This window comes from Haliotis asinina, chromosome 10 (assembly GCF_037392515.1).
Source record: "Haliotis asinina isolate JCU_RB_2024 chromosome 10, JCU_Hal_asi_v2, whole genome shotgun sequence".
NCBI classification, from domain to species: domain Eukaryota; kingdom Metazoa; phylum Mollusca; class Gastropoda; order Lepetellida; family Haliotidae; genus Haliotis; species Haliotis asinina.
The window spans coordinates 4,117,096-4,134,107 of NC_090289.1; the positions used below are offsets into that span (position 1 = coordinate 4,117,096).

A 17,012-nucleotide genomic window follows, 5' to 3' on the forward strand; every position below is an offset into this window, starting at 1 on the left:
ACATCGATTTTCAATCGCAAAACATCGATAATTTCCGTGCATCATGCGTGATTTAATGGTATTCGAGACAAAGAAGTACTACCATGACGCACCAGAAGAGTTTGGAATTCCCAGCGGTGTACATTGAAAATAATTCATCGCCTGTAAGCGGGGTACATTGAAAATAATGCATCGCCTGTAAGCTGGGTACACTGAAAATAATAGAATAGCAGACAAAGTTCCTTCAGCATAACGTTAACGGCTTTGAGAGGCAAATGCTTTAAAAGTTGACGACTCTTTCCACGCCACGCCACGCCACGCCACGCCACGCCACGCCACGCCACGCCACGCCACGCCAGAACACTTAGAAACAAAGTTAAAGGCAATCAATAGTGCCTTGTATCGGTAATAAGTCACACATTAAAAGCAAACACTGTAAAAGTAAACCACAACGCATCGTTAAAAATAGAAACAATCTTGAAAACCAGATCATCAATATATTGATAAAATGTTACAACACATACTCATGATGGTTAATACAAATGATTTTTTACATCCTTGCTTCCGCCCGTCATCCTTTCCCATCAACGCTGCTTTGACCATCACAGCAGCTCGGTTGAAAACCGCACTGGGAGGTGTTATATGGTTGCTGATAAATGGAACTGGTAACGTTTCCATATTCACAACAAATATCGGGTGAATTGGCACGGTGGATTGTATGCTGTCCGCAATATCGTGAGCATTTGCATTGTAATTCACTAACAACTAAGTATGTAATCAGGTGACCGAGTAAACGGTGCGAGTATCCTCCTCTACAGATGACACTAGTGACAAAGAAATGATGCAACGCCACAGTCACATGTTCCTATGAAAACGGCAAGGGAATTACCGGTACAATACAAAATAGCAATTACATGGGACCAATGCGTCTACTACAATATTTAAGACATATCGATGTCGTAACCTTGATCAAACAATGTTATAGCCATTGAGATGTATGACACTTGGATATCGTGGCAGAAAGACCATAACCCACTGTACCTCAATAGCAACGGAAACATGAAGTTAGAGACGGATTGAGGATTAGGGATTTCAATTCCGAATCTGAATTGTTTGTTCACAAACGGATTCAGATTGGGAAAACTTTGAGGTTAAATTTGATGTTAAAGTATCGAAAACTGTAGTTTGTTTTTTATGTGTTAGGTTAGTCAGGCATACAACGAACACCTACCACATTAGAAGGGAGATAGAATAATGTATATTGAAATTATTTGTCTCTCTTCAGTCGTCATGGAGAGTTGAGGTCCGTTCGCAGGAAGGAGGTTCAGGTTCGTTCAACTATCTCAGAGGTGCACGGCAACGGCTAGTATAGACAGATGAAGGTGCAAAGAGTATAGCTGCATGAACGCCCAAGTTCCGAATTCCAAATGTGGAAAAGAAATGGATAATCGAGTAGAAGTACTGAATTCCGAATGCTGAATGCCGAATCTGCAAAAGAAGAACCCGAATGTGAAAAAATATCAGGTTCGAGATTTGAATTCGAAATGTGAAGCAAAAAGTCAGATTAGAGAATCGAATCCCCAGTCCATAACCTTGAATCCTAATCGATATCTAAACAAAAAAGAAATTAAATTCGGAATTTGAATCCCTAATGTAAAGAAAACATTCAGATTCAGGAATCAAATGCCCAATATGAACACAAAATACAGATTCGGGATTCGCATCCCCAATCCTCAATCTCCAATCTGAATCCGTTTCTAAACCCAAAAAATCTACAGTCCCCAGTACCGAATTCGTTTGTAACTTCATGTTGCTAAAAGCACCGCCATCTTGAGTTCCGCAGTATCATAAAGCAAAATCTGACTCTCAGAACATCTGAAATCTTCTTGTCATACGGCCTTGTGGGTATTAGTTACTCTCTTAACTTATGTCCAACTACGAGACAGTTGAGGTTGAACGCTGGCCATGTTTCTTCCTTGTTAATGTAGGTAAATACGCTAAAGGTAACTGTCTGTGACGGTAAGTTAACTACATCAGATTATTGTTACACCTGAAGCTTATTTCAGACTTCTTAGCCATGTTTGCCATGTGTTATGGCCAATCAAACACGACGCTTCAAAATCATATGCATCAAAACAGATAAGCAGAAAGAGGGTACCCAAGTCATTTTTGGTCGAATTAAAGTTTGCAGGTACACTACGTGTATAAAGTGTTTCTCGTTCTGTTACATTCTGTAGAATGGAAAACAGTTTCTGAATACAGAGAGAAGCAATTCTGACACAATGGAAGAGAATTGTTTCATTACAATATTCATTCCTTCGATGAACACACTAGAAGTAGGAGTGAACACGTTGCTCAGGCAGCATGGTCGTGGACAGCATTACCAGTCGGACTCGGTGAATACTGCCAGAAATCACATGTTCGATAAGTAGAAAGTAAAATGGTCAGGGTGCCAGTAAACTGGAACCATGTTGTCTTTTAAAGAGTGTTTACTGCGGCACATATTGGACAAACAGCGAAACTGAAGGTGAACCACGTGCAATTTATCCTGCTTTTCGAATGACTTGTTACCATGTGAACCTTTCATGAAGCCCACACTGTGACTGTTCCAGTTTGAATATACCGTGAAATAAAGTAAACACCACCGTGACGTGTTTTTTTTTAAGGTAATCGCTTTACATGGGAAAGGTATGTCGACCACATGCCGTTCAATTTCAAAGAAATATTCGATGGGAGTTTTCCAGTGTTAACCAGGATGTGATTTCGTTAGTCTGTTCAGGGTGAATAATATAAAAAGACGTAAAGCGAGTCTTTATTTGCTGTTGTACACGGTAGAAGGTTGACGAACAGTTGTTCACACCGCTGCAAAGTTTGCCTGAGCAACGTTTCTGCCACAATAGGTCATCAATTCGTATCGACATCTTCATCAACACCTTCTTCAACACCATGTTCTTGAAGATATGTGTACTCGCCGCTGTGATGCTGTGTAGTTTGATTTGCCATTGTGAGTATGCCACCATTCAGCATCCCTCTCAACATCACTGTTGTAGTTAACGTATTTCATCTTTCAAATATCCAGTTAAAATATAACCAACCTTTTAACTACAATGATGCACATAGACCAACTGTCCACTATACACCGAGTTCTTTATTTGTCCATCTAGTCCATTCAGATTGTGAGGTGTTCACATACTTCTCTTTCGACGTAGGTATCGTCACCATGTTCTACACTGACTTTAGTAGAACATTGTCTACAGACATAGGACCATGGATATTTAAAAATGTGTATAAACCATATATGCATGAATGTTAAAACCACCCTCTCCCGAAGGCTGACACTAGACGTATGTCCATTTACTTAGCATCAACGGTGAATACCTTGAGATAATGACAGATCAATAGATGTTACCAGTCTGTCTTGCAGCCAATGTGTCTGTATGTGCCTGTGTCTCTATCTGCATCGGTATATGGTCCTATGTATCTGTCTGTGTCTGCAGCTGTCTGTGCCTTTGTCTGTGCCCGTGTCTGTGTGTCTACCTGTATTGATGTCTGTCTGTGCCTGTGTCTCTGTGTCTACCTGTATTGTTGTCTGTCTGTGCCTGTGTCTCTGTGTCTACCTGTATTGATGTCTGTCTGTGCCTTTGTCTCTGTGTCTACCTGTATTGATGTCTGTCTGTGCCTATGTCTCTGTGTCTACCTGTATTGATGTCTGTCTGTGCCTATGTCTCTGTGTCTACCTTTATTGATGTCTGTCTGTGCCTATGTCTCTGTGTCTACCTGTATTGATGTCTGTCTGTGCCTGTGTATGTATCAATGTCTATGTCTATATCAATGTATGTGTCCGTGTCTATGCCTGTATCCGTGTCTGTGATAGTGCCTGTGCCTGTGTCTCTATCCCCATGGGTGTTTGTGTATTTGGCTGTGGCCGTGGCAGTGCGTGCCTGTGCTTGTGCTTGTGCCTGTACCTGTGTCGCTATCTCTGCAGGTGTTTGTGTATGTGGCTGTGGCTGTGGCTGTGGCTGTGGCTGTCAACCTTCTTAGCCATGTTTCCTTTCGATTTGTTATGACCAACCAAATGCGGCACTTCAAATTCATATGCGTCAAAACAGATAAGCCGAAAGGGGGTATCCAAGTCATTTTAAGTCGGATTAATGTTTGCAATTTTTAAGCAAATTCTCAGTGTGGTTATTTATTACTTCCTTAAGAGTGGAAAACAGTCCCCGAATACAGAGACAAGCAGTTCTGACACAATGGAAGAGGATTGTGTCATGAAACTTTCATGAAGTCCACACTGTGATTGTTCCAATTTGAATATACCGTGAAATAAAATAAATGCCACGTGTTTGAAAGGCAATCGCTTTACACGGGAAAAGTATTTCGACCGCATGTCGTTTAATTTCTGAGAAACATTCGATGGGAGTTTTCATCAGAATGTTAACCACGATGTGATTTCGTTAGTCTGTTCAGGGTAGATCCGTCATGCATGATAATATGAAAAGCCGTAGAGCGAGACTAAATTTGCTGATGTACACGGTAGGCGGGTTGACTCCGCAAAGTTTGCCTGAGCAACGTTTCTGCCATAACGGGTCATCAATTCGCATCGACATTGTCATCAACATCTTCATCAACGCCATGTATATACTCGCCGTTGTGATGCTGTGTAGTTTGATTTGCCATTGTGAGTATGCCACCATTCAGCATCCCTTTCCACATCACTGTTGTAGTTAACGTATTTCATCTTTCAAAAACCCAGTTAAAATATATTATATAACCAACCTATTAACTACACACTTGGAAAAAAACAGAAACGCAAAATGAAATTCAAAAATAATACTTACGATTTTGTACGCATTTGTAAACTCAAACATTTGTTTAGGGTTGCACATTGTTTCTGGAATGTTTTAGAAGATCATGCTTGACCAAAAGCAACCAAAAATGATTTGAACGGTTTTATCAATCGGGATTGTCATGATGTGCGTGGATGTCATGCAGCGCGAATATCAGGCATAATGATTGTTTCTCACGTGCAAAACATGAGTACAACATGTGACAATAAAAGACCTAAATGAATCTCACGATTTCATCCACGATCTTTGCAAGTACTGCACACGAAAATGGAATATCTCAACGCTGCCGATCGAAATCAGGGAATTGGACGATTGCAAGCTGGCGAATCAAAGAGTGAGGTGGCAAGGATCTTCAACATTCCTCACAGCACAATAACTTGATTGTGGGGTCGATTTCGTCAAACCAATTCGACAAATGACCGTCCAAGATCAGGAAGACCTAGAATCACCACCCCTGCCCAAGATGGGTAACCTGCCTACGTGACCGCCATCGTACCGCCTGGGACAACACACAGGAACAACCAGGAACCGTCTCCGAGAAGTAGGCATCGTGTCAAACGTCCAAAGGTTGCCCCCCTCCTTCACACGACTACATCGACGTCGACAAGTGAGATGGTGTAACACGTTGCTGTCATGGAACCTGGCAAACTGGATGCACATATGGTTTGGTGATGAATCCTCAAGTGACGTGATAGTAGAGACCGCGTCTACAGATGACGTCCAGACCGTTTTGCTCTTAACTGCATCAGACAGGTGGACAGATTCAGTGAGTGTTATGGTGATGGGAGCGATCTCATACACATGCAGATCGAAACCTGTGCATGTCCAAGGCAATCTGACGGCCATCGATACATTGGCAGCTCTTCTAACAGGACAACGCCAAGCCCCATATAGACTACCTGGCCAATAACAACATCAATACCCTCCCCTGGCCCTCCCCGGATCTGAACCCAATCGAACACCTTTGGGATCAGATCGATAGACGGGTCCGTAGACGTCGTAATCCACAGTTGTTCCACATGCCGCAGGAGGAATGGAGAAGAATTCCACAACAAAACTGTGGAACAACGACTGGTTCGATTTGTATACGAGGTACTGACTTCAACACCACCCGGTGGACAACAGTAATGACTGTGGTGACAGTTATTCTCATGACATATGGACAAGATGCCCAAAAAAATTCATTCAAGTATCTTTGTTTTCCGCTGGTCTACACGTCCTTGAATAACACCAAATTTTCATTGCTATTTCGGTTTTGCGTATCTTTTCTTAAGAGTGTACAATGATACATACAGACCAACTGACCAACCGAGTTCTTTACTTGTCCATCTAGTGTTTGTGTCTGAGTCTGTTTCTCTATTGGTGTTTGTGTATGTGCTTGTTGCTGTGCCTGTGCATGTGTTAGTGCCTGGGTCTATGTCTATGACTGTGTCTGTACATGTCCTCCTGTAGGTAACCTGGGGGTACACAGTGATGTTTAGAAAGTAGTTGCATGTAACATACCTTTCGATCATGTGCGGTGTGCCACAATATCTGGTCAGAAGGTTACTCAAACTACGTGGTCCACTTGCCAGACCACCATCCTATGTAAGCCGAGGTGGCTGAGTGGGGTTGTATCGCTAATCTGTGTGCTGGCAATTTGGTGACTGAGTTTGAGGGTGCGGGTTCAAATCTCTCTCTTCCCCACTCTCTCTCCCACTCTTCCACCCCGCCCCTCCCTCTCTCTCTCTCTCTCGTGCACACACACGTACGCACGCGCACACACAAGCTAAAGCACTATTTCATAGAGACTGTTTTCCAAGTGTAACGCCGACGCTCCATTACTACCTGCAGGTGAGGCGCGCCAGTGTACAATTACAGAGGGGACCGTGGTGAAGATCAACATCACATGTTCAACAGGCTGTTGTTTGGATGGCTCGGGAGTTCGGTGCTGTGGCGATACAACCATCAAGACCACCAACAAAATGTAAATTATTGTCTATGTCCTTTTATGCAAGTAAACACACTATACAGTGTCACAAAGTGAATCGAGTCTGGCTGGACCAGACAAACCAGCGCTCGTTGATATGCTGTTGTAAGCATTCATATCATCTTCCCACTTTCTCAACTTTTCAAAAGTAACATTTAAGTGAGTCAGCGAGTGAGTGAGTGAGGAAGTGAGGGTGAGTGAGTTTGATTTAACGCAGATTTAACCATAGTTTGGTAATAACATTGCGTGTCAGCTAAATGTAGGCAATCAGACGTGACGCAGGTAACAGCCAGCCCTTTGAGGTAGGGAAGCGAAAATGGGTATAGTGCTGTGTCAGTTCGAAATATCCACAATGATCCAGATTCCCATAAAAATCTTATGACTCAAAACATAAGCATTGTGAACATAAGCATTGTGAAAAATCTTATGACTCAAAACATAAGCATTGTGAACTCCGGCGCCTCATGTCCCACAAAGAAATAGCAAAAAGGCAGAGTAAATGATATTTAATATATCATTCCGGCGGTAATATCCCTCCAAGATTCCATAATTCTTTTGTGCGTGTAATGTGTAATGGGGCGAGAGAGGGGCGGGAGTCGCGAGGCGTGTTGTGTTTTAATGGTAGAGGTGAATTTCGAAAGAACACAACTACATGTAGAGAGACAACATCCGGGTTGAACCCAGGACACTGTAACAAACACAGATAGAGATCATTTCCCTGAGAAATCCTGTTACAGACGTACCCACCTACCACATCACCATACAAATGGCGCTGATGTTTTCAGACTTACTAAATGGCGTCTCGTCGTCGTCGTGTGTGTGTGTGTGAGTGTGTGTGTGTGTGAGAGAGAGTGTGAGTGAGTGAGAGCGTGTGTGTGTGAGTATGTGTGAGTGAGTGTGTGTGTGAGAGTGTGTTTGTGTGTGAGGGCGAGTGTGTGTGTGAGACTGTGTGTGAGATAGTGTGTGTGAGAGAGAGTGTGTGTAAGAGAGAGAGAGTGTGTGAGTGAGTGTATGTGTATGTACTTGTGTGTATATGGATGCTTGTATATACCCGTGTGTGTATATGTATGTTTTTGCGTGTATATGGATGCATGAATATGTCCGCGTGTGTATATGTATGTTTTTGTGTGTATATGGATGCATGAATATGTCCGCGTGTGTATATGGGTGTATGTATGTTTTTGTGTGTATATGGATGCATGAATATGTCTGCGTGTGTATATGGGTGTATGTGTACGTTTTTGTGTGTATATGGATGTGTGAATATATCCGCGTGTGTAAATGGGTGTATGTGTATGTTCTTGCGAGTATATGGATGCATGAATATGTCCTAGCGTGTATATGGATGGATGTGTATGAGAGATATGAAGCAATGTATCTCTCGTGTCGCTATGTGTGACCAAAATGCTGGATAACAAGTATATTTGTTAGGCATATTTCTTTCTCTCAGTGTAGCAAAGAAACAAGATTAACTCATCCAGAAAAGTAAACATTTCCTGACTCAGTGTACCAGAGAAATGTACTTACAATACAAAACAAAGTGTGTTCAAAACCATGTACACCATATCCTGTCCAAAATAAATAAGATGTTCCCAAAACCAAACGGACTGTTCATAATCAATAGATGAAGAAAGGATTAACCTGTCCAAGTAGCACCTGATCGAGCAGGTAGCAATGGACTAATCAAGGATTAATGAACCCAGTTCCATTTTTTACACAGACCAATTAGTTCTAATTAGTGACGGTAGTTGTCCCTGTTCTGGCAGTGCAATTTCCGTATGTCTGATTTCTGACAGTGGATTATCACACCTGTCTAATTACGTCATCTGAAGACTGTCAGTTTTGGGATAACACAGTCTTGAATACCCTAGATACATGATTAGAGGTAAGGATTACTGAACGTCTCAATCACAGTGGTGAGGATTGTGGCAGAGGAAATCGTTCGAAACACTTTTTAAACAAACAAGCTATAAAGGAAATATACAGCTATTTTCTTGAATATTTCATTAATATTCATATATATTAAGGATTCTCCTTCTGTGTACTCGCGCTCCGAGGTTTACCAGTGATTGCACAACACATAATCTCCGTAAGCAGATCACATCGTTAATATGCCTTCCTCTATTTCGTCCAGGGACTCTTCAACCAGAGGTTATTCAGGAGTTGCTTCCCCTGAGATGAACACGTTCCAACTCATCCTGTTTGCATGTCTCGCCATGCTGGCTGTACCCCAACTTCAGTGGTGAGTTGACTTTTCGCATTCATCACACCTTGTGTTGAAAATATACTTCACGTGATTGGGATTACACTTTCTCAGTAAAGTACCAGTTGTAGTACTATTCTTGGAAGGATTCGAACCCGTACCATCGCACTCATGGACTAATCGCCAGCACACAATGTCAACCATAAAAAATGTCCACAGAAATGGAAATCGGACAACTGATAGTTTAGACAAGGGACTCTGTGTGTAACTCTGATATCTGATGGTGTGTATTCACATGATGTCCTTCACTGCAGAGGTAAGCAGGTAGGGACTGTTACACTTCGTTTTTCATATCTTGCCTGATATCATCCGAAACACCTTTATCTGATCGTCAGGCCTCCAGACATCCATATCTGGAAGTGAGGCCTCGGTCAGATATGGCTGTCTCGATATGATACCGGGAAGGTATGAACAATGAAGTGTAAAACCCTTTCTGTCAGTTAATACCTGCCTAAACTAGGATGTGACCACGCCGACCCTGCATATATCCGAGTAGCATGGGCTATATCAGGAAAAATATCACTGTATAAAGTGACAAATGTTGTTTTGAGGTTAAAGCTCAACTCATACCTGCACCCCAGTCTGAGACAACCTGTAGTTATTACAAATAGTTCTTATATGTCCTGTCGTGTTTCAGGTTAGGCTGATCAATGAGAGCCAAGTATGACAAACGTCATCACAGGATGAGCCCCGTGGATCCATCTTCACTTACTCACTCACTCACTCACTCACTGTAGCATCAGTTTAATAGAGCAATATTCTACGCTCTTTCTAAAGTTCGAATATATTTTCAGAGCATAAACTATTTTCAAACCTAATATCTTTTTCCAATAAATATTTTCAACGCATTTTGTAAAACGTTCAGCCTTTGCATTACTATTAATGCCAACAAAACGATTGTCTTTGTGTATATCCCTACAGTTGGTGTGTTAATGTATACCCCCTTCGTTAGTTGTAGCTAGTTGTAAAGTCAAGACATTTACCTGTTGCATATTATCACGCGCCTGACTGTGAATTTGTCCACACCACAGCTTCTTCACGACCTTTGTCGCTATCTGTCAACTTAATATTAACTTAGTTAATATCAAACCCTTCTTAACCATTTTGCAAATTATATAAACATTCTAACACGCATAAATGATAACCTATTCCGAACATATTTCTGTCTATACATATCTATATCTATATTCAACGCAATACACACTTTCTAATTACAACTCGTCACTATCCCCATTCTGCCTGCCAGGACCACTGAGATAGTATATGGACTTTATACAATCTTTCTTGCAAAAACCGCTTCTAAACCTGTTTTAATTTACAAATGTTGCCTTTTGAATTCTAAATAAATTTATCATTACACGAAAAAAGACAAACGTTGTACTACCTGTAAAAATTAATTACATTTTCATTATAATCGGTAATTCCACATTAATTCAATCCACAAACAATGTAAGATTTGTTTTCTGGCATAAGTGGCTTATTTACGGATAAATAATTCTTGTGGTGTTTAAGTTCTGTAACTTTTATGGTTAAAAGTATTCGGTTATAATAAAGCACTGCACACCAGTTTGTCCGTGTCTCTTGACATTACTCTCCCAATATCAGGGGAAATATCTTGCAGTTGAACTTATAGTTACCGTCAAACGTGAAACGCACAATAATATGGACAATTAAATGTAACACGGCATGTTTGGGAGCTAAGACCAGAGAGGAACCAGATTCGATTAACCGGTGATTAACCATAATCATCATTAGTGTCCATTACCTCCATCACGAGCTTGTCGTCGTCGCTCACAATGAAACAACCATTGTAATAATGTCCCGTAGTGTTCATGGTATATTCTATTCTGAATATCTTCACAAAAGGAAAAACAGGAAAACCTGAGATAATATGTGGGGGAAAATGATCTCAAGAACGGTAACTGACGTACTGGCTTGACATGGGAATTTATGCATTAAGTAAATGTCATCATTCTCATATTTCAATTTGACGTCACCCAATAATGGTACGCACAAGCATAGGGCGCACACACGATGCATCCTTCTAAGACTAGTCTTCGCACATTGTAACCATTTGAGGAATCGAACCAGAACCCATAGAACATGCCTACGTTCTTACCACTCAATTACCAGTTGCTGAAATTGTAACTTGTCTCTAGTCACGACATGGCTGAAATATTGTTTATGTGACTTAAATTCGTCACTCACTCACTATGAGGAAATAAGCCGAAGATTGACTGTGGCTCGTTATGTTCAGTGTGCTACATAGAAATAGTATTATTTTATTACGAGAAACTATGCGGGAGATACTCCTGGCTGGTCGTGCTCAGTGTGTTACTTTGCAATGTTGCTATTTGTCAAGGAGCAAAAGTAAGACGTCTTATGTATAACCGTGGCTATGTATGCTGTTGTTTAGTGAGAGGGTGGGTGAGCGAGATTAGGCTTATTTCGGACTCATCGGTATTCCAGCTATATGGCGGATGTCTGTGAATAATCAAGTCTGGACCAGCCAATCCAGTGATCAACAGCATGAACATATATCTGACGTGTGTCAACCAAGTTGACCACTCGATCCCGTAAGTAGCCTCTTACGACAAGCATTGATTACTGAAGGCCAATATTTAAACTCGGACCTTCACGGATCTAGTGAGAGGAAGCAAGAAGAAAATTAGCATGGCTCGGTTTGTTCAGTCAGACAGAAATACAGGCATTTATTAATGTTGAATAATAAGGAGGTATACAGCACAAGTCTAGCTATAGCATACCAGAGTACCTCATTGAATATATACAATACTTACATTTGTTAAACACATTTAACCAAGGACGAGTGAGCGAGTTTAAGTTTACACCGGTTTTAGCAATATTCCAGCAATATCACAACAGAGGACACCGAAAAGGGATTTCACACACTTTACCCATATGGGAAATCGAACCCGGGTCTTCGGCCCGACGAGTGAAAACCTTAACCGCTAGGTTTCGCCACCGCTCCTAGTTACACAATGAATAACACTGACACATCTCTAAACCCTCAAATCCCATACAAGTCTTACACCTGGCGCCATCTCTACAGTTGATGAACAGGCGTTAAGGGTTATTTCACAAATATAACAGTTACATAGACCATGGTCCATTACAAACAAGCAATTGTCATGTCTATGTGAACGTTGTTATGAAGCACACTTAACAGCATCCCAGAAACTTACCATGTGTGTATCCATGTTTGGGGGCCTAAAGGTATATTCATTTAATTCGTAAATTTTAAAGGTGGAAATTGAAACTAGACACCCAGGATTCCGATTCAATAATCAGTTGTAGGGTGTATGTACCGAATGTCTGTTGAAGTGTGTGAGGCCTAGTATTACGATCTCTTCTTAACACTTGGCTGTGTTTGAACAGCGATATCGTTCGGTAGCTTAGGTCACTACATCGCCAGCATAGTGGGTGTTTTACCAACACAATGATTTAAAGGCGCTGACAGGCGACACACTTGCTGAATTCGTGAACCTAGTCAAGAATAACCCACCCTTTGTGCCCTGGCTTTAATCATTTGTTATCACAAGTCTCATTTCAACACACAGTACGCCAACCTCTTCTAGTGTATAAACTCAAGCACGAGTCATGTGTATATTTCTCCTTGTGCATATGTTGTGTATCCCTCCTTGATGACTATTAATGTGTTCCTCTTCAAATAACAAGATTGAAGACATTATTTGTTTAATATATCATAATAACCCAGGGCATTGCGCATGGAACAAAAGGTTACGTCCTGAAACAAATTAATAGTTTTTCAATGAGACATGTACATAAATGAATATAAACATGCTGTTGAAGTACTGTCTGCCCGTGGCTACTTTGAGCGTTCGTAAAGGACAAAGGGAGTCTTGTAAACCACGGGCATGAACTCTTTTTTGTGTGCTGAAATAAGTATGTTCCTTTCATAAACAGATATCCTAGTCAGACAAACTGCTTGTGGCCACACAACAAACAGAATTTTTATCTTAAATGATGGACATGACATTAGTGGACGTGAAAAGACATGATGTTACGAAAGCGTTTCGGAATACAGTTTGCACAAGACGGGTTCAATACGTGTTGTAATTCCTAATATATCTTATTTACGGGATAAAAACACGGCAAGATATAGAATTGCTTTTCAATGCAATGTTATTGTTAACATCAACATTCAAGTCAAACATTCACTGCGCCATGTTTTGAACTATTTATCACAAATGATGCCACGACTGTTGATATATCCGAAAATTTGCTAAACCCGCTCAAATATAACGAAAATATATGTTCTATTTTGATTAAAAGTGCGCATGTGACACTCCTTGAACGGAATGGAAACATATAACTGGTTTAAACAGCTGTTGATACAATACGTTCGACGGGCAGTAAACATAAGCCTAGAAAAGCAATGCTTCGTTCTGTCAGACACCTTGTGAGTCGTCAGACAGTGTCAGTCAGGGTGATTCAGGGATAACGAGAGAAGGAGACATTGCTTCATATCTCTCATACACATACATCCAATTATACGCACAGACATATTCATGCATCCATATACACACAAGAACATACACCTACACCCATATATACGCAACATGGCGGCGGTGTGTAAACAATCCAGTGATCATCGGCATGAACATGAATCTACACAATGGTGATACGAGCGGGCGAGCGACCCTGACCACCCGATCCCGTTAGTTGCCTCTTACGAGAAGCAATGTTAACTTGTTTGATTAATTCTAAGCCAGATCTTCTTGGGTTTTACGACACAGACAGAGTGTGACCACATATAACCATTAAAGCGTCTGTATAAGATGAACTCACCGGAGACTTTCAAAACCTCGCCCGAAGACAACAAATGCGCCTTGAATTGGCATTTAAGTTCGTTTCTGGAGTGTCTGAATCTTATATTTTTATCGATAAAGATTGAAATATTCAACCAAAATGTCGGGTATATACAGACTGAAACACTCCAAATGTTTGAGAAAAGCCATAACACCCTCTCTAAGTTCTAGTCAAGTGAGTGTGTTCCCACTACTTTAATACGTTAGAGTAAAACACCAAACCAACACAAGTCCAGATTAAGACAACCTAATGTAACACAGAATATTAGATGCTATTTAAAGGGGTTTAGCCACATTCGAAGACATTAAATAGTGCAGATTCACAACGTGTAGCATTCAAAACGTGCAGATTCACAACGTGCAGCATTCACAACGTGCAGCTTCACAACGTGCAGCATTTACAACGTGCAGCTTCACAACGTGCAGCATTCACAACGCGCAGCATTAAGAACGTGCAGCTTCACAACGTGCAGCTTCACAACGTGCAGCTTCACAACGTGCAGCATTCACATCGTGCAGCTTCACAACGTGCAGCTTCACAACGTGCAGCATTCACAACGTGCAGTTTCACAACGTGCAGCTTCACAACGTGCAGCATTCACAACGTGCAGCATTCACAACGCGCAGCATTCACAACGTGCAGCCTCACAACGTGCAGCTTCACAACGTGCAGCTTCACAACGTGCAGCTTCACAACGTGCAGCTTCACAACGTGCAGTTTCACAACGTGCAGCATTTACAACGTGCAGCATTCACAACGTGCAGCATTCACAACGTGCAGCATTTACAACGTGCAGCTTCACAACGTGCTGCATTCACATCGTGCAGCTTCACAACGTGCAGTTTCACAACGTGCAGCTTCACAACGTGCAGCTTCACAACGTGCAGTTTCACAACGTGCAGTTTCACAACGTGCAGCTTCACAATGTGCAGCGTCACAACGTGCAGCTTCACAACGTGCAGCTTCACAACATGCAGCATTCACAACGTGCAGCTTCACAACGTGCAGCAAATACTTCCTAAGCAAAGACTGACATTAGTGATGTATTGGTGTTGTAGTCACGTGACCAGAGTTGCTGAAAATATCACACGCAGTTATTAAGATACTGTCGATCAGTGAATTTCGTTACGGTATATTCAGGGTTCAGGGTTCAAAATCTGGGTTCATACTTTGAGTGACAGATATCATGGCGAATAGTGTGTAACTTCTGTTACCAGAGAGAATAGCCACCACGCTGATTTGTGCTTACTGGTAACTGTACGGTAGGAATAATACAAAACAAGACAAGCTATCAGAGTAAGGTGGAGATGCTTGCTAACAGCCATACTATGTGACAAGCCTTCGGGACACACCCTCAGCTACAACGCTGGCATTGATAGGTTCGATATCCATTATGTCGTTTGGATGGATTGCATTGCGCCACTCTCACCTGTAGTCCAGCAACAATTGTGTCATGTAGCTCTTAACTATGAAAGCGGAGTATATTTTTATTCTATTTTAAAATGTTCACATGTCTCGGGTTTTGTGATAACACTCGCGAGTGAGTGGGTGAGTGAGCTTAGTTTTACGCCGCACTCAGCAATATTCCAACTATATGACGGCGGTCTGTAAATAATCGAGTCTGGACAAGACAATCCAGTGATCAGCAACATGAGCATCGATCTGTGCAATTGGGAACCGATGCCATTTGTCAACCAAGTCAGCGAGCCTGACCACTCGATCCCGTTAGTCGCCTCTTACGACAAGCGTAGTCGCCTTTTGTGGCAATCATGGGTTGCTGAAGGCCTATTCTACCCCGGGACCTTCACGGGGCGATAACACTCGCGAGAGATAAGATATCATTATATGTACGACACCATAGGTAAAAGCTATGAAGACCAGCGTCATTACAGCACTCACAACGACACTACAAGTAGTGAAAACGAAAGTGGATGTAATAAAACTACATTTAGCCTCTACTCTTTCCACACTAAACTGTCTTTCAGACAAGCAAAACACTACAATAACATTGACAAAGAACTCGAGCTCATCCCGAACAAACACACTACAGTGTCACGTAATATTGAAATTTTGTACTTAGAGGTTCCCACAATGTATATCGATTCAAATGTATCGCTCAATATGAACTCGTTACTTACAAAATCAGTCACAAGTATGCAAAAGCATGCAAACAGTCAGTGTTTATGCCAATCCAGCATATGTAACAACAGACTGAATTTCCCCGCCTGTTTACCTTCTCCAGTAAGGTTTGAAGTAGCAACGAGTGTCTCAATATAAGACGGTATCCCTTTTGTGTATGGTGAAACATATGTCCTTGACATCCATATTATGTTTATCAGTAACTAAGGCTTTTAAGGGTTATCATATTCTTACCTTCTGATAAATCCATCAATCAAGGTAGTCGGTAACAGTTCAGTAAACACGAATAGAGAGAAAGTGATTCTTATTATATTTATTTTATATTGTAAACATCATGTTCATGTTTTATATACTTCTAAACGAAGTCACGTCTGAGTCACTACGGACTTCATGATGGAGAAGCTGTTCTGTCGGTGCCTGGGTTTAGCTCAGATAGCCACATGGTTCGTCACCACTGGGACAAGCGCAGCAGGAACATGTACAGATCTGAGCAACATTTCACAGCTTGAGGCGTCAAAACGTCTAGTTGGGTCCACCTTTCAAACACTCCAAAATTCATCTCCACTTAGCTGTGCTAGAGAGTGTCTCTTGAGAAACAGATGTCTTTCTTTCAACTTTTACCTCCAGACATCAGACTGTGATCTGAACGACATGAACAGCTCGAGCACATCAGCGTCTTATGAACTGGGGGAGCTTGCCAGCGGAAGTTACCACAGGTATGTACTCGAGAAATATTGCTTCTCTTTCAGGCAGAAAGGCACCGAGTTATCCCCCAGATGCCGTCCTTAGCTGGCACTGCTGCTACCTTGGGCTCATTGTGCACGAAGTAGTCTTAACTAAGGTTAACCTTAACAACTGTAACTGCTAAGGTTACCTTAGTGACTCAAGCTTAGGATCACCTTAGTGTTTTGTGAAAGGAGACCTTGGCCATCACAGTATCGGAGTCAGCTGACGTCACATGGGG

At 41.6% G+C, this 17,012-nt stretch overlaps 1 protein-coding gene across 1 annotated transcript; it reads left to right on the forward strand.

Moving 5' to 3' along the window:
- Positions 1 to 4,503: 4,503 nt before the first annotated feature.
- On the forward strand, positions 4,504 to 10,627 carry LOC137297826 (uncharacterized). Its single transcript, XM_067829782.1, has 4 exons — positions 4,504 to 4,657; positions 6,660 to 6,792; positions 8,930 to 9,037; positions 9,696 to 10,627. Exons 1-4 carry the CDS (start codon positions 4,504 to 4,506, stop codon positions 9,703 to 9,705), a joined length of 405 nt encoding a protein of 134 aa, XP_067685883.1. The 3' UTR covers positions 9,706 to 10,627.
- Positions 10,628 to 17,012: the final 6,385 nt, after the last annotated feature.

Coding starts and splice junctions, on each gene's coding strand:
- LOC137297826 (XM_067829782.1), top strand. CDS start 4,504: ATGTACACGGTAGGCGGGTTGACTCCGCAAAGTTTGCCTGAGCAACGT. Junction 4,658..6,659: donor GTGTAGTTTGATTTGCCATT/GTGAGTATGCCA, acceptor TACTACCTGCAG/GTGAGGCGCGCCAGTGTACA. Junction 6,793..8,929: donor ATCAAGACCACCAACAAAAT/GTAAATTATTGT, acceptor TATTTCGTCCAG/GGACTCTTCAACCAGAGGTT.